Raw genomic sequence first — 17,343 nt, 5'->3', positions numbered from 1 at the left:
TTTTTTGTTGTTCTCTCTGGAGTAGGTGACTCTTTTGTTGTTGATCTGCTCTGGAGTAGGTGACTCTGTTGTTGGTCTCTCTGGAGTAGGTGACTCTTTTGTTGTTCTCTCTGGAGGTAGGTGACTCTTTTGTTGATCTCTCTGGAGTAGGTGACTCTGTTGTTGTTCTCTCTGAGTAGGGTGACTCTGTTGTTGTTTCTCTCTGGAGTAGGTGACTCTGTTTGTGTTCTCTCTGGAGTAGGTTGACTCTTTGTTGTTGTTCTCTCTGGAGTAGGTGACTCTGTTGTTGTTCTCTCTGGAGTAGGTGACTCTGTTGTGTTTTCTCTCTGGAGTAGTGACTCTGAAAAAGCCTGAAGGTGTGGCCTGTTTCTCTGAGCGATGGTGCCTGTGTTCAGTTTCCACAACGTAGGATCTCGGCTCTGGAAATTTGCTGATGACAACTGCTGTGTTTTCCATCCTTTCTCTCCGTCCAGCTTGACTCTGACACTCTGTCCAGGATGTAATTCCAGTAGGGGGCCTACTGTATGCCTCCTGTTATAGAAGAACTGGTAAGCTGTTTTGGCTTTCTGGTCCTTCTGTTAAACAGTGTTATGGCTGAAGCTTTTGGTTGGAGTTTCCCATCCAGCACGGGGACCGTCGTCCGTATCTGACGTTCTGTCATGAGTTATGCTGGGCTTGCTCCTGTTGGCTGATGGCTGTGGCTCGGTAGAACATCAGAGCCATGTGTGGGTCTGGTTGTTTAGAATTTGATTAGCTGTCTGTACAGCTCTCTCCGCAGCTCCATTTGTCTGCAAAACAATACTTCTTTATGAACTCCTTGAACACAGTGCAGACAAACTGAGTAGCTTGTCGCTAACGAGCTCGGTAGGTATCCCCCATCTTACAAACATACCTTTGAGGCGGGTGATGACCTGCTGACTAGTGGTAGTGGGCAGGTGAGCTATTTCTATGTCCCTGGAATAGTAGTCCACCACTATGTGGTATTTCTATGTCCCTAGAATAGTAGTCCACCACTATGTGGTATTTCTAATGTCCCTAAAATAGTAGTCACCACTATGTGGTATTATATATGTCCCTAGAATAGTAGTCCACCACTATGTGGTATTTCTATGTCCTAGAATAGTAGTCACCACATGTGGTATTTCTATGTCCCTAGAATAGTAGTCCACCACTATGTGGTATCTATGTCCCTAGAATAGTAGTCCACCACTATGTGGTATTTCTATGCCCTAGAATAGTAGTTCACCACTATGTGGTATTTCTATGTCCCTAAAATAGTAGTCCACCACTATGTGGATTTCTATGTCCCTAGAATAGTAGTCCACCACTATGTGGTATTTCTAATGTCCTAGAATAATAGTCACCACCATGTGGTATTTCTAATGTCCCTAGAATAGTAGTTCACCACTATGTGGTATTTCTTGTCCTAAAATAGTAGTCCACCACTATTGTGGTATTTCTATGTCCCTAGATAGTAGTCCACCACTATGTGGTATTTCTAATGTCCCTAGAATAGTAGTCCACCACTATTGGGTATTTCTAATGTCCATAGAATAGTAGTCCACCACTATGTGGTATTTCTAATGTCCCTAGAACAGTCGTCCACCACTATGTGGTATTTCTATGTCCCTAGAATAGTAGTCCACCACTATGTGGTATTTCTAATGTCCCTAGAATAGTAGTCCACCACTATGTGTATTTCTAATGTCCCTAGAATAGTAGTCACCACTATGTGGTTATCTGTGTCCCTAGAATAGTAGTCACCACTATGTGGTATATCTGTGTCCCTGGAATAGTAGTCACCACTATGTGGTATTTCTATGTCCCTGGAATAGTAGTCCACCACTAAGTGATATTTCTATGTCCTTAGAATAGTAGTCACCACTATGTGGTATTTATATGTCCCTAGAATAGTAGTCACCACTATGTGGTATATCTGGTCCCTGGAATAGTAGTCACCACTATGTGGTATTCTATGTCCCTGGAATAGTAGTCCACACTAAGTGATATTTATATGTCCCAAGATATAGTCACCACTATGTGGTATATCTGTGTCCCTGGAATAGTAGTCACCACTATGTGTATTTCTATGTCCCTGGAAAGTAGTCACCGCTATGTGGATTTCTATGCCTCTAGAATAGTAGTCCACCACCATGTTTTCTAATTCTCTAGAATAGTAGTCACCACCATGTGGTTATTCTATGTCCCAATATAGTAGTCCACCACTGTGGTATTTCTATGTCCCTAGAATAGTAGTTCACCACTATGTGGTATTTATTATGTCCCTAGAAATAGTCACCACTATGTGGTATTTCTATGACCCTAGAATAGTAGTCCACCACTATGTGGTATTTGTAATGTCCCTAGAATAGTAGTCACCACTATGTGGTATTTCTATGTCCCTAGAATAGTAGTCCACCACTATGTGGTATTTGTAATGTCCCTAGAATAGTAGTCACCACTATGTGGTATTTCTATGTCCCTAGAATAGTAGTTCCACCACTATGTGGTATTTGTAATGTCCCTAGAATAGTAGTCACCACTATGTGGTATTTCTATGTCCCTAGAATAGTAGTTCACCACTATGTGGTATTTCTAATGTCCCTAGAATAGTAGTTCACCACTATTGGTATTTCTATGACCCTAGAATAGTAGTTCACCACTATGTGGTATTTCTATGACCCTAGAATAGTAGTCACACTATGTGGTATTTCTTATGACCCTAGAATAGTAGTCCAGCACTATGTGGTATTTCTAATGTCCCTAGAATAGTAGTCACCACCATGTGGTATTTCTAATGTCCCTAGAACAGTCGTCACCACTATGTGGTATTTCTATGCCTAGAATAGTAGTCACCACTATGTGGTATTTGTAATGTCCCTAGAATAGTAGTTCACCACTATGTGGTATTTGTAATGTCCCTAGAATAGTAGTCACCACTATGTGGTATTTCTATGTCCCTAAAATAGTAGTCCACCACTATGTGGTATTTCTAATGTCCCTAGAATAGTAGTCACCACCATGTGGTATTTCTAATGTCCCAGAACAGTCGTCCACCACTATGTGGTATTTATATGTCCTAGAATAGTAGTCACCACCATGTGGTATTTCTAATGTCCCTAGAACAGTCGTCCACCACTATGTGGTATTTGTAATGTCCCTAGAATAGTAGTCACCACTATGTGGTTTTCTAATGCCCTAGAACATGTCGTCCACCACTATGTGGTATTTATATGTCCCTGAATAGTAGTCACCACATGTGGTATTTCTAATGTCCCTAGAACAGTCGTCCACCACTATGTGGTATTTATATGTCCCTAGAATAGTAGTCACCACCATGTGGTATTTCTAATGTCCCTAGAACAGTCGTCCACCACTATGTGGTATTTATATGTCCCTAGAATAGTAGTCCACCACTATGTGGTATTTCTATGTCCCTAGAATAGTAGTCCACCACTATGTGGTATTATATGTCCCTAGAATAGTAGTCACCACCATGTGTATTTATATGTCCCTAGAATAGTAGTCCACCACTATGTGGTATTTCTAATGTCCCTAGAATAGTAGTCACCACCATGTGGTATTTCTAATGTCCTAGAACAGGTACCCACTATGTTATTTCTAATGTCCCTAAAATAGTATCACCACCAGTGTGGTATTTCTAATGTCCCTAGAACAGTCGTCCACCACTATGTGGTATTTCTAATGTCCTAGAATAGTAGTCACCACCATGTGGTATTTCTAATGTCCCTAGAACAGTCGTCCACCACTATGTGGTATTATTATGTCCCTAGAATAGTAGTTCACCACCATGTGGTATTTCTAATGTCCCTAGAACAGTCGTCCACCACTATGTGGTATTTCAATGTCCCTAGAACAGTCGTCCACCACTATGTGGTATTTTCTATGTCCCTAAAATAGTAGTTCACCACTATGTGGTATTTCTATGTCCCTAGAATAGTAGTCACCACATGAGGTATTTTCTATGTCCCTAGAATAGTAGTTCACCACTATGTGGTATTTCTATGTCCCTAGAATAGTAGTTCACCACTATGGGTATTTCTATGTCCTAGAATAGTAGTTCACCACTATGTGGTATTTATATGTCCCTAGAATAGTGTTCACCACTATGAGGTTCTTTCTATGCCCCTAGAATAGTAGTTCACCATACTATGAGGTATTGTCTATGTCCCTAGAATAGTAGTTCACCACTATGTGGTATTTATATGTCCTAGAATAGGTAGTTCACCACTATGTGTAATTTCTATGTCCAGAATAGTAGTTCACCCTATGTGGTATTTATATGTCCCTAGAATAGTAGTTCACCATAGGGACATTAGAAATACCACATAGTGGTGGACTACTATTCTAGGGACATAGAAATACCACATAGTGGTGGACTACTATTCCAGGGACATAGAAATAGCTCACCTGCCCACTACCACTAGTCAGCAGGTCATCACCCGCCTCAAAGGTATGTTTGTAAGATGGGGGATACCTACCGAGCTCGTTAGCGACAACGCTACTCAGTTTGTCTGCACTGTGTTCAAGGAGTTCATAAAGAAGTATGTTTTGCAGACAAATGGAGCTGCGGAGAGAGCTGTACAGACAGCTAATCAAATTCTTAAACAACCAGACCCACACATGGCTCTGATGTTCTACCGAGCCACAGCCATCAGCCAACAGGAGCAAGCCCAGCATAACTCATGACAGAACGTCAGATACGGACGACGGTCCCCGTGCTGGATGGGAAACTCCAACCAAAACGCTTCAGCCATAACACTGTTAAACAGAAGGACCAGAAAGCCAAACAAGCTTACCAGTTCTTCTATAACAGGAGGCATACAGTAGGCCCCCTACTGGAATTACATCCTGGACAGAGTGTCAGAGTCAAGCTGGACGGAGAGAAAGGATGGAAAACACCAGCAGTTGTCATCAGCAAATTTCCAGAGCCGAGATCCTACGTTGTGGAAACTGAACACGGCACCATCGCTCAGAGAAACAGGCCACACCTTCAGGCTTTTTCAGAGTCACTACTCCAGAGAGAACAACAACAGAGTCACCTACTCCAGAGAGAACAACAACAGAGTCACCTACTCCAGAGAGAACAACAACAGAGTCACCTACTTTACTCCAGATAAACAACAACAGAGTCACCTACTCAGAGGAGAAACAACAACAGAGTCACCTACTCCAGAAGAGAACAACAACAGAGTTCACCTACTCCAGAAGATTTCAACAAAAGATTCACCACTCCAGAAGAGAAACAACAAAAGACGTCACTACTCCAGCAGAGAACAACAAAGAGTCACCTACTCCAGAGAGTCCAACAAAAGAGTCCACCTACTCCAGAGAGACAACAAAAGAGGCCACCTACTCCAGAGAGAACAACAAAAGATCCACCTACTCCAGAGAGAACAACAAAAGAGTACACCTACTCCAGAGAGAACAACAAAAGAGTACCTACTCCAGAGAGAAACAACAAAAGAGTCACCTACTCCGAGAGAACAACAAAGAGTTCCACCACTCCAGGAAGGAGAACAACAAAGATCACCCTACGCCAGAGAGAACAACAAAAGAGTCAACCTTACTCAGAAGAGAACAACAAAAGAGTCACCTTACTCCAAGAAGAACAACAAAAGAGTCCACCCAGTCTACCAGTGAGCCATCAACTCCCTCCTCTCACCATCCACCACCTCAGCCAGCCTCACCACAACTGGTGAGCGATGACTCCAAGGTGGAGAGGTAAACACTACCACTGAGGTTAGAGACAACCTGAGAAAAAAGAAAAAAAGAAAAGAGTACTAGGAACAGCAACTGTTTCAGGGCAGAATGATCCTATGTTGCTGTGGACAAATGGCGTCCACCCCCATGTCCTAGTTGACACATATGTGTATTGTCGCATGTTAAAGAAAAGAAACGTTATGTTTCTATGTGTACTAAAAAATATATGTATTAAATACAAATAGTTTGTTATTGAAAAGTTCCACAGGGTGAATCATTTTGTATTAGGAAGAGATGATAGTTGATTTCTCTCAGAAAAGGGGAGATGTTTGATTCTCATAGATATCTCCAATAATTGATTGAGTTATTGCGTGTCATTGTCAATAACCGATTATAACAACCTAGCAATGAACTAGCAGATAGTGCTCGTTGACTGCATTTAATTAGCCAGATAATTCACTGCCTGGACCTACATAATGAACAGAGAGAGAGAAGGCAGATGTCACACCCATGTATGATAGGTTATGCTCCAAGCTTTATTGGAGAGGCAGTGCTTCCAAGACAGAAATGAATAAACACACAAAAACATTACTACATTAAAATTCACTTTAAATGAACATGGAAAAATATAGATTTCATCGTAATCTCTAAACATTTGTTTGTTTATTACTTCATCTCCACAATAAGGGGAATGTATTCATCTAGTTCTATGCATCTATGTAGTGAGCGTGTCCAGTTAGTGTGTCTGTAGGCGATGTGCCACTTCAGGTATTGAAGTGGGCCTGTCTGTCAGTCCAGGTAGTGTCCAAGTAGGGAACAGAAGTGTTTAGGGCACGTGGGACGGCCCTCCATGATTGTTAGGTGACCATGAGGAGCAGGGAAGGCAGGCCTCACACGTAATGGTAGCGGAGCCTGCTTGACAAAGGGACACACCAGCTGAGGAGTTCAGGGGACAGACACGAGTGAGGGAGGTGGAAGGAGGAGGAGACACAGGAGGGAGGGTGAAGAGGGAGGCAGACACAGAGGAGGGTGAGGAGGAGCAGACATAGTTGGGGGTAAAGAGCGAGAGCAGACACAGAGTCGATGTGGAGAGAGGGAAGGCAGACCACAGTGAGGGGTGGTGAAGAGGGAGGCAGACACAGTGAGGGTTGTGAAGAGGGAGGCAGACACAGTGAGGGGGTGGAAGAGGGAGGCAGACACAGAGGAGGTGGTGAAGAGGGAGGCAGACACAGTGAGGGTGGTGGAAAGAGGGAGCAGACACAGTGAGGGTGGTGGAAGAGGAGGCAGACACAGTGAAGGGAGGTGGAAGAGGGAGGCAGACACAGTGAGGGTGGTGGAAGGAGGCAGACAGGACGACACACGTGAGGGGGTGGAAGAGGGAGGCAGACACAGTGAGGTGGTGGAAGACGGAGGTCAGACCACAGGAGGGTAGGGTGGAAGGGGAGGCAGACACAGTGAGGGTGGGTGGAAGAGGGAGGCAGACACAGTGAGGGGGTGGAAGAGGGAGGCAGACACAGTGAGGTGGGTTGGAAGAGGGAGGCGACCACAGTGAGGGAGGGTGGAAGGGAGGCAGAACAGTGAGGGGGTGGAAGAGGGGGCAGACACAGTAGGAGGGTGGAAAGAGGAGGCAGACACAGTGAGGGTGGTGGAAGAGGGAGGCAGACACAGTGAGGGGGGAAAGAGGAGGCAACAATGGGGTGGGGAAGAGGGAGGCAGACACATGAGGGTGGTGGAGAGGGGAGGCAGACACAGGAGGGAGTGGAAGAGGGAGGCAGACACATGTAGGGTGGGTGGAAGAGGGAGGCAGACACAGTGAGGGGGTGGAAGAGGGAGCAGACACAGTGAGGGGGGTGGAAGAGGGAGGCAGACACAGGAGGGGAGGCAGACGACAGTGAGGAGGGTTGGAAGAGGGAGGCAGACACAGTGAGGGGTGGAAGAGGAGGCAGACACAGTGAGGGTGGTGGAAGAGGGAGGCAGACACAGTGAGGAGGAGGGTGAGGAGGGGGAAGAGCGGAGGCAGAGACACGGAGGGTGAGGGAGGCAGACACAGTGGAGGGGAGGGTGGAAGAAGGGAGGCAGACACAGTGAGGGTGGTGGAAGAGAGGAGACACGTGAGGGGGTGGAAGAGGGAGGCAACACAGTGAGGGAGGGTGGAAGGAGGCAGACACAGTGAGGAGGGAAGAGGGAGGCAGGACACGAGGTGAAGGGGAGCCAGACACAGTGAGGGAGGTGGAAGAGGAGGCAGAACAGTGAGGGTGGTGGAAGAGGGAGGCAGACACAGTGAGGGTGGGTGGAAGAGGGAGGCGAGACCCACATGAAGGGTGGGGGTGGAAGAGGGAGACTGAGGGGCAGAAAGTGAGGAGTGGAAAGAGGGAGGCAGACACCGTGAGGGTGGGTGGAAGAGGGAGGCAGACACAGTGAGGGAGGGTGGAAGAGGAGCAAGACACAGTGAGGGTGGGTGGAGAGGGAGCAGACACAGTGAGGGTGGCGGTGGAAGAGGGAGGCAGACACAGTGAGAGAGGTGGAACGAGGGAGCAGACACAGGGAGGGAGGTGGAAGAGGGAGGCAGACACAGTGAGGGTGGGTGGTAAGAGGGAGGCAGACACAGTGAGGGTGGGTGGAAGAGGGAGGCAGACACAGTGAGGGTGGGTGGAAGAGGAGCAGACAGGAGGAGGTGGAAGGGGAGGCAGACACAGTGAGGGTGGGGTGGAAGAGGGAGGCAGACACAGTGAGGGTGGGTGGAAGAGGGAGCAGGGAGGAGCACACAGTGAGGGTGGGGGAAGAGGGAGGCAGACAGTAGGGTGTGGAAGAGGAGGCAGACACAGTGGGGAGGTGGAAGAGGGAGGCAGACACAGTGAGGGTGGGTGGAAGAGGAGGCAAGACACGTGAGGGAGGGTGAAAGAGGGAGGCAGACACAGTGAGGGTGGGATGGAAGAGGAAGAGGCAGACACAGTGAGCGGGAGAGAAATGGAAGAGGGAGGCAGACACAGTGAGGGGGACAGGACAGAGTGAGGAGGGGGAAGGAGAGGCAAACAGTAGGGTGGGTGGAAAGAGGGAGGCAGACACAGTGAGGGGGGGAAGAGGGAGGCAGACACAGTGAGGAGGGTGGAAGAGGGCAGCAGACACAGTGAGGGGAGTGGAAGGGAGGCAGACCACAGTAGGGGGGTGGAAAGAGGAGGAACACAGTGAGGGAGGGTGGCAGGGAGGCAGACACATGAGGGCGGTGAAGAGGAGGCAGAACAGTGAGGAGGGTGGAAAGAGGGGAGGCAGACACAGTGAGGGTGGGTGGAAGAGGGAGGCAGACACAGTGAGAGTGGGTGGAAGAGGGAGGCAGACACAGTGAGGGGGGTGGAAGAGGGACGACAGCACACAGTGAGGGAGGGTTGAAGAGGGAGGCAACACCAGTGAGGGTGAGAGAGGACCAGACACAAGTGAGGGGGGGTGGAAGAGGAGGCAGACACAGTTGAGGGTGGTGGAAGAGGGAGAGCTAGACCACAGTGAGGGTGGTGGAAGAGGGAGGCAGACACAGTGAGGGTGGGTGAGAAGAGGCGACGGCAGACAGAGTGAGGAGGGTGGAAGAGGAGGCAGACCAAGGAGTGGGTGGAAGAGGGAGCAGGACACAGTGAGGAAGAGAGGGTGCCGCAAGAGGGAGGCAGACAACAGTGAGGTGGGTGGAAGAGGGAGCAGACACAGTGAGGGTGGTGGAAGAGGGAGGCAGACACATGTGTGAGGGAGAGTGGAAGGAAGGAGGCAGACACAGTGAGGATGGGTGGAAGAGGGAGGCAGACACCAGTGAGGGAGGAGTGGACCTGTAAAGAGGGAGGCAAGACACAGTGAGGTGGGTGGAAGAGGGAGCAGACCACAGTGGAGGGTGGTGGAAGAGGAGGCAGACAGTAGGGAGGTGGAAGGGGCAGGCAGACACAGACGGGTGCGTGGAAGAGGAGGCAGACCACAATGAGGGTTGGGTGGACAGAGGGAGGCGACAGTAAGGAGAACACGGGATATGGGCAGGCAGACACAGCGGAAGTGACTCCGCGGCTGCAGGCTCCTCAGGGTCTGGGGTGGAAGAGCTCAGCGAGACCCGTGACCATATGTTGGTGCAAGATCTCTCTTTTCTCCTCAGCCCGTGTTGTGATTGCATCTCTTCACCCACCGCTCACCTGTGTCCTGCCTCCCTCTCCACCACCTCCCTGGAAATCATCGCGCGTCCTGTACTCATCTCCAATTCAGTATTTTTTTACTCACTCGGTCGTTCTACCGAACTCTTTTCTGTTTTGCCTCCCCTTCTCCGCCTTTGTCCGCCTCCCTCTTCAACCCTCGACTGCGTGTCTCGTCGGCTCAGTGTCTCACCGTGCCAGCTTGTGTCTAGCCTCTTAACCGACATCGTTGCCTCCCAGATCTCGCAGACCAGCCTTTCATTCCGTTTGTTCTCGCCTCCTCTTTCCACCTCTGTCTCTCAACCGCTAGTCTGCCTCCTCTTCACCACCGTTCCACTGTGTCTAGTCCTGCCTTTCACGGTCCTACCCAATGGCACCCTCGTGTCGCCTGACCTCCCTGCTGCCACACTACTCAGCGGTTCTTCCGATCACTACTTCATCCACCTGCGGTTGGAATATTACGGCTGTCTCCACTCTCTCCTACCCTCCCTCACTCTGTCTGCCTCCCTCTTCCACCCCACCCTCACTGTGTCTGCCTCCCTCTTCCAGCCACCTCACTTGTTCTGCCTCCCTCTTCCACCCATCCCTCACTGCTGCTTCTGCCTCCCTCTTCCACCTCCGCTCACTGTGTCTGCCTCCGCCCTCACCTGCTGCTCACTCTGCCTCCCTCTTCACCCTCCCTACTGTGTCTGCCTCCCTCTTCCACCCCCTCACTGTTCTGCCTCCCCTCTTCCACCCACCCTCACTGCTGTCTGCCTCCCTCTCCACCCACCCTCACTGTGTCTGCCTCCCCTCTTCCCCCTCCCTCACTGTGTCTGCCTCCTCTTCCACCCTCCCTCACTGTGTCTGCCTCCCCCTTCCACCCTCCTCATGTGTCTGCCTCCCTCTTCCACCCTCCCTCACTGTGTCTGCCTCCCCCTTCCATCTCCCTCCGTGTCTGCCTCCCTCTTCCACCCTCCTCACTGTGTCTGCTCCTCTTCCACCCTCCCTCACTGTGTCTGCCTCCCTCTTCCCCCACCCTCCCTGTGTCTGCCTCCTCCTTCCACCCTCCTCACTCTGTCTGCCTCCCTCACTGTGTCTGCTCCCTCTTCCACCCTCCCTCACTGTGTCTGCCTCCCTCTTCGCATTCCACCCTCACTGTGTGCTGCCCCCCTTCCACCCTCCTCACGTTGTTGTCTGCCTCCCCTCTCCACCCACCCTCACTGTGTCTGCCTCCGCCCTTCACCCTCCCTCACGTGTCTGCCTCCCTCTTCCACCCACCCTCACCTGTGTCTGCCTCTCTTCCTCCACCCTCCTGTGTCTAGTCTCCCCCTTCACCTCCCTTACTCTCTGCCTCCCTTTCCACCCACCCTCACTGTGTCTGCCTCCCTCTTCCACCCACCCTCCCTGTTGTCTGCCTCCCCCTTCCACCCTCCCTTACTCTGCCTCCTCGTCCACCCACCTCACTGTGTCTGCCTCCCCTTCACCCACCCTCACTGTGTCTGCCTCCTCTTCCACCCACCCTCACTGTGTCTGCTCCCTCTTCCACCACCCTCACTGTGTCTGCCCCCTCTTTCCACCTCTCTCACTGTGTCTGCCTCTCTCCCCCCCTCCCCCCATCCCTACGTGCTGTCTGGCTCCCTCTTCCACCCACCCTCACTGTGTCTGCCTCCCTCTTCCACCCTCCCTCACGGTGTCTGCCTCCCTCTTCCAACCCACCCTCACGGTGTCTGCCTCCCTCTTCACCCTCGCCTCACTCTGTCTGTCTCCTCTTCCACCCACCACCTCACTGTGTCTGCCTCCCTCTTCCACCCACCCTCACTGTGTCTGCCTCCTCTTCCACCACCCTCACTGTGTCTGCCTCCCTCTTCCACCCTCCCTCACTGTGTCTGGCTCCCTCACTGTGTCTGCCTCCCTCTTCCACCTCCCTCACTGTGTCTGCCTCCCTCTTCCACCCTCCCTCACTGTGTCTGCCCCCTCTTCCACCCACCCTCACTGTGTCTGCCTCCCTCTTCACCACCCTCACTGTGTCTGCCTCCCTCTCCACCTCCCTCACTTGTGTCTGCCTCCTCACTGTGTCTGCCTCCCTCTTCCACCCTCCCTCACTGTGTCTGCCTCCTCACTGTGTCTGCTCCCTCTTCCACCCACCTCACTGTGTCTGCCTCCTCTTCCACCACCCTCACTGTGTCTGCCTCCCTCTTCCACCCACCCTCACTGCGTCTGCCCCCTCACTGTGTTCCTCCTCCCTCTTCCACCACCCTCACTGTGTCTGCCTCCCTCTTCCACCACCCTCACTGTGTCTGCCTCCCTCTTCCACCCACCCTCACTGTGTCTGCCTCCTCTTCCACCTCCCTCACTGTGTCTGCCTCCCTCTTCCACCACCCTCACTGTGTCTGCCTCCTCTTCCACCACCCTCACTGTGTCTGCCTCCCTCTTCCCCCACCCCTCACTGTGTCTGCCTCCCTCTTCCACCCCCTCACTGTGTCTGCTCCCTCTTCCCACCTCCCTCACTGTGTCTGCCTCCCTCTTCCACCACCCCTCACTGTGTCTGCCTCCTCTCCACCCTCCCTCACTGTGTCTGCCTCCCTCTTCCACCACCCTCACTGTGTCTGCCTCCCTCTTCCACCCACCCTCACTGTGTCTGCTCCCTCACCACCCTCACTGTGTCGCCTCCCTCTTCCACCCACCCTCACTGTGTCTGCCTCCCTCTTCCACCACCCTCACGTGTCGCCTTCCCTCTTCCACCCTCCCTCACTGTGTCTGCCTCCCTCTTCCACCCACCCTCACTGTGTCTGCCTCCCTCTTCCACCCTCCCTCACTGTGTCTGCCTCCCCTTCCACCCACCCTCACTGTGTCTGCCTCCCTCTTCCACCCACCCTCACTGTGTCTGCCTCCCTCTTCCACCACCCTCACTGTGTCTGCCTCCCTCTTCCACCCACCCTCACGTGTCTGCCTCCCTCTTCCACCACCCTCAGTGTGTCTGCCTCCCTCTTCCACCCACCCTCACTGTGGCTGCCTCCCTCTTCCACCCTCCCTCACTGTGTCTGCCTCCCTCTTCCACCCACCCTCACTGTGTCTGCCTCCCTCTTCCACTCACCCTCACTGTGTCTGCCTCCCTCTTCCCCCTCCTCACTGTGGTTAGGAAAGGCCAGGGGTTTCTTTCAAGACAGGTGACATGGTGATCGTGGTGACCGGCTGGATCCCTGGTTCTGGTCACACTAACATCATGAGGGCAGTCCACGTGCCTAAACACTCTGTTCCTATGGACACTACACTGACTGACAGACAGGCCCACCAATCCTAAGTGGCACATAGCCTAACAGACACACTAACTGGAACGCTAACTACATAGATAGCATAGAACTAGAATGAATACATTCCCTTATGTGGAGATGAAGTACATAAAACAAAACAACAGTTTAGAGATTACGATAAAAGTCTATATTTTTCCATGTTCATTTAAAGTGATTTTAATGTAGTCAATGTTTTTGTGTGTTTATTCATTTCTGTCTTGGAAGCACTGCCTCTCCAAATAAAGCTTGGAGCATAACCCATCAATAACATGGTGTGACATCTGCCTCTCTCTCTCTCTCTGTCATTATGGAGGTCAGGCAGTGAATTATCTGGCAATTAACATGCAGTCCAACGAGCTACTATCTGCTAGTCCTCATTGCTAGGTATGTTATATCCGGTTATGACAATGACACGCATAACCAATCAATTATGGAGATATCTATGAGACATCAACATCTCCCCTTTTTGAGAGAAATCCAAACTATACATCCTCTTTACCTAATACAAAATATTCACCCTGTGGACCTTTTCAATACAAACTATTTGTATTTCAATACATATATTTTTAGAAACATAGAAACAATACGTTTCTTTTTCTTTAACATCGACAATACACATAACTGTGTCAACTAGGACATGGGGGTGGACAGCCATTTGTCCACAGCAACATCAGGATCATTCTGCCCTGAAACAGTTGCTGTTCCTATACTCTTTCTTTTTTTCTTTTTCTCAGGTGTCTGAACCTCAGTGGTAGTTTACCTCTCCACCTCTGGAGTCATTCTCACCAGTTGTGGTGAGGCTGGCTGAGTGGTGGACTGAGTGAGAATGGAGTTGAATGGCTCACTGGTAGACTGGGTGACTCTTTTGTTGTTCTCTCTGGAGTAGGTGACTCTTTTGTTGTTCTCTCTGGAGTAGGTGACTCTTTTGTTGTTCTCTCTGGGTAGGTGACTCTTTTGTTGTTCTCTCTGGAGTAGGTGACTCTTTTGTTGTTCTCTCTGGAGTAGGTGACTCTTTTGTTGTTCTCTTCTGGAGTAGGTGACTTTTTGTTGTTCTCTCTGGAGTAGGTGACTCTTTTGTTGTTCTCTCTGGAGTAGGTGACTTTTTGTTGTTCTCTCTGGAGTAGGTGACTCTTTTGTGTCCTCTTGAGTAGGTCTTTGTGTCCTCTGGAGTAGGTGACTCTGTTGTTGTTCTCTCTGGAGTAGGTGACTCTTTTGTTGTTCTCTCTGGAGTAGGTGACTCTTTTGTTGATCTCTCTGGAGTAGGTGACTCTGTTGTTGTCTCTTGATAGGTGACTCTGTTGTTGTTCTCCTGAGTAAAGGTGACTCTGTTGTTGTTCTCTCTGGAGTAGGTGACTCTGTTTTGTTCTCTCTGGAGTAGGTGACTCTGTTGTTGTTCTCTCTGGAGTAGGTGACTCTGTTTTGTTTCTCTCTGGAGTAGTGACTCTGAAAAAAGCCTGAAGGTGTGGCCTTGTTTCTCTGAGCGATGGTGCCGTGTGTTCAGTTTCCACAACGTAGGATCTCGGCTCTGGAAATTTGCTGATGACAACTGCTGTGTTTTCCATCCTTTCTCTCCGTCCAGCTTGACTCTGACACTCTGTCCAGGATGTAATTCCAGTGGGGGCCTACTGTATGCCTCCTGTTATAGAAAAACTGGTAAGCTTGTTTGGCTTTCTGGTCCTTCTGTTTAACAGTGTTATGGCTGAAGCGTTTTGGTTGGAGTTTCCCATCCAGCACGGGACCGTCGTCCGTATCTGACGTTCTGTCATGAGTTTGCTGGGCTTGCTCCTGTTGGCTGATGGCTGTGGTCTCGGTAGAACATCAGAGCCATGTGTGGGTCTGGTTGTTTAAGAATTTGATTAGCTGTCTGTACAGCTCTCTCCGCAGCTCCATTTGTCTGCAAAACATACTTCTTTATGAACTCCTTGAACACAGTGCAGACAAACTGAGTAGCGTTGTCGCTAACGAGCTCGGTAGGTATCCCCCATCTTACAAACATACCTTTGAGGCGGGTGATGACCTGCTGACTAGTGGTAGTGGGCAGGTGAGCTATTTCTATGTCCCTGGAATAGTAGTCCACCACTATGTGGTATTTCTATGTCCCTAGAATAGTAGTCCACCACTATTGGTATTTCTAATGTCCCTAAAATAGTAGTTCACCACTATGTGGTATTTATATGTCCCTAGAATAGTAGTCCACCACTATGTGGTATTTCTATGTCCTAGAATAGTAGTCACCACTATGTGGTATTTCTATGTCCCTAGAATAGTAGTCCACCACTATGTGGTATTTCTATGTCCCTAGAATAGTAGTCCACCACTATGTGGTATTTCTATGTCCCTAGAATAGTAGTTCACCACTATGTGGTATTTCTATGTCCTAAAATAGTAGTCCACCACTATGTGGTATTTCTATGTCCCTAGAATAGTAGTCCACCACTATGTGGTATTTCTAATGTCCTAGAATAATAGTCCACCACCATGTGGTATTTCTAATGTCCCTAGAATAGTAGTTCACCACTATGTGGTATTTCTATGTCCTAAAATAGTAGTCCACCACTATTGTGGTATTTCTATGTCCCTAGATAGTAGTCCACCACTATGTGGTATTTCTAATGTCCCTAGAATAGTAGTCCACCACTATGTGGTATTTCTAATGTCCATAGAATAGTAGTCCACCACTATGTGGTATTTCTAATGTCCCTAGAACAGTCGTCCACCACTATGTGGTATTTCTATGTCCCTAGAATAGTAGTCACCCACTATGTGGTATTTCTAATGTCCCTAGAATAGTAGTCCACACTATGTGGTATTCTAATGTCCCTAGAATAGTAGTCACCACTATGTGGTATATCTGTGTCCCTAGAATAGTAGTCACCACTATGTGGTATATCTGTGTCCCTGGAATAGTAGTCTACCACTATGTGTATTTCTATGTCCCTGGAATAGTAGTCCACCACTAAGTGATATTTCTATTCCTTAGAATAGTAGTCACCACTATGTGGTATTTATATGTCCCTAGAATAGTAGTCACCACTATGTGGTATATCTGTGTCCCTGGAATAGTAGTTCACCACTATGTGGTATTTCTATGTCCTGGAATAGTAGTCCACCACTAAGTGATATTTATATGTCCCTAGAATAGTAGTCACCACTATGTGGTATATCTGTGTCCCTGGAATAGTAGTCACCACTATGTGGTATTTCTATGTCCTGGAATAGTAGTCACCGCTATGTGGTATTTCTATGTCCTTAGAATAGTAGTCCACCACCATGTGGTATTTCTAATGTCTTCTAGAATAGTAGTCACCACCATGTGGTATTTCTATGTCCCAATAATAGTAGTCCACCACTGTGGTATTTCTATGTCCCTAGAATAGTAGTTCACCACTATGTGGATTTATTATGTCCCTAGAATAGTAGTCACCACTATGTGGTATTTCTATGACCCTAGAATAGTAGTCCACACTATGTGGTATTTGTAATGTCCCTAGAATAGTAGTCACCACTATGTGGTATTTCATGTCCCTAGAATAGTAGTCCACCACTTATGTGGATTTGTAATGTCCCTAGAATAGTAGTCACCACTATGTGGTATTTCTATGTCCCTAGAAATAGTAGTCCACCACTATGTGGTATTTGTAATGTCCCTAGAATAGTAGTCACCACTATGTGGTATTTCTATGTCCCTAGAATAGTAGTTTCACCACTATGTGGTATTTCTAATGTCCCTAGAAGTAGTTCACCACTATGTGGTATTTCTATGACCCTAAATAGTAGTTCACCACTATGTGGTATTTTATGACCCTAGAATAGTAGTCACCACTATGTGGTATTTCTATGACCCTAGAATAGTAGTCCAGCACTATGTGGTATTTCTAATGTCCCTAGAATAGTAGTCACCACCATGTGGTATTTCTAATGTCCCTAGAACATCGTCCACCACTATGTGGTATTTCTATGTCCTAGAATAGTAGTCACCACTATGTGGTATTTGTAATGTCCCTAGAATATGTAGTTCACCACTATGTGGTATTTGTAATGTCCCTAGAATAGTAGTCACCACTATGTGGTATTTCTATGTCCCTAAAATAGTAGTCCACCACTATGTGGTATTTCTAATGTCCCTAGAATAGTAGTCACCACCATGTGGTATTTTCTAATGTCCCTAGAACAGTCGTCCACACTATGTG

General features: G+C 48.8%; 1 protein-coding gene and 3 long non-coding RNA genes across 35 annotated transcripts in view; 2 read left to right on the top strand and 2 right to left on the bottom strand.

The window, feature by feature from the left end:
- Positions 1-6,265: 6,265 nt before the first annotated feature.
- pklr (pyruvate kinase L/R) overlaps positions 6,266-17,343 on the bottom strand; it is a 28,563-nt gene continuing 17,485 nt past the window's right edge. The window contains exon 12 of the mRNA XM_024141281.2: positions 6,266-6,660. Within this exon, the coding sequence (XP_023997049.2) occupies positions 6,615-6,660 (46 nt within the window). The 3' untranslated portion in view covers positions 6,266-6,614. The remainder of the gene's footprint in view (positions 6,661-17,343) is intronic.
- LOC139025296 (uncharacterized) overlaps positions 6,862-17,343 on the top strand; it is a 10,631-nt gene continuing 149 nt past the window's right edge. For 2 of the 10 annotated variants that reach the window (XR_011476835.1, XR_011476843.1), the window contains exons 1-5: positions 7,468-7,544; positions 8,088-8,151; positions 8,277-8,369; positions 8,497-8,527; positions 8,975-9,072. This is a non-coding gene — a long non-coding RNA (uncharacterized lncRNA). Of the gene's footprint in view, positions 7,058-7,087; positions 7,121-7,151; positions 7,283-7,467; positions 7,545-7,794; positions 7,818-7,859; positions 7,875-7,970; positions 8,015-8,084; positions 8,152-8,276; positions 8,370-8,496; positions 8,528-8,974; positions 9,073-17,343 lie in introns of those variants that run through there. The other 8 variants (XR_011476839.1, XR_011476836.1, XR_011476841.1 and 5 more) reach the window with 8 other exon arrangements.
- LOC139025294 (uncharacterized) lies at positions 10,681-12,584 on the bottom strand. 23 transcript variants are annotated; one of them, XR_011476832.1, is made up of 8 exons: positions 12,531-12,584; positions 12,424-12,473; positions 11,917-11,988; positions 11,722-11,839; positions 11,646-11,691; positions 11,487-11,547; positions 10,865-10,904; positions 10,681-10,806 (listed from the first exon to the last, which is right to left on the bottom strand). It is a non-coding gene; the product is annotated as an uncharacterized lncRNA (long non-coding RNA). The 23 variants fall into 23 exon arrangements; XR_011476827.1 differs by having other exon boundaries at positions 11,646-11,735; positions 11,785-11,839; XR_011476831.1 differs by having other exon boundaries at positions 11,646-11,784; positions 11,816-11,839.
- On the top strand, positions 12,533-13,338 carry LOC139025295 (uncharacterized). Its single transcript, XR_011476834.1, has 2 exons — positions 12,533-12,805; positions 12,836-13,338. It is a non-coding gene; the product is annotated as an uncharacterized lncRNA (long non-coding RNA).

The sequence above is a fragment of the Salvelinus sp. IW2-2015 genome, unplaced genomic scaffold, assembly GCF_002910315.2.
Source record: "Salvelinus sp. IW2-2015 unplaced genomic scaffold, ASM291031v2 Un_scaffold2477, whole genome shotgun sequence".
NCBI lineage: Eukaryota > Metazoa > Chordata > Actinopteri > Salmoniformes > Salmonidae > Salvelinus > Salvelinus sp. IW2-2015.
The sequence above is the reverse complement of the archived record's forward strand: the minus strand, read 5'-3'. Positions and strand labels throughout refer to the sequence as shown.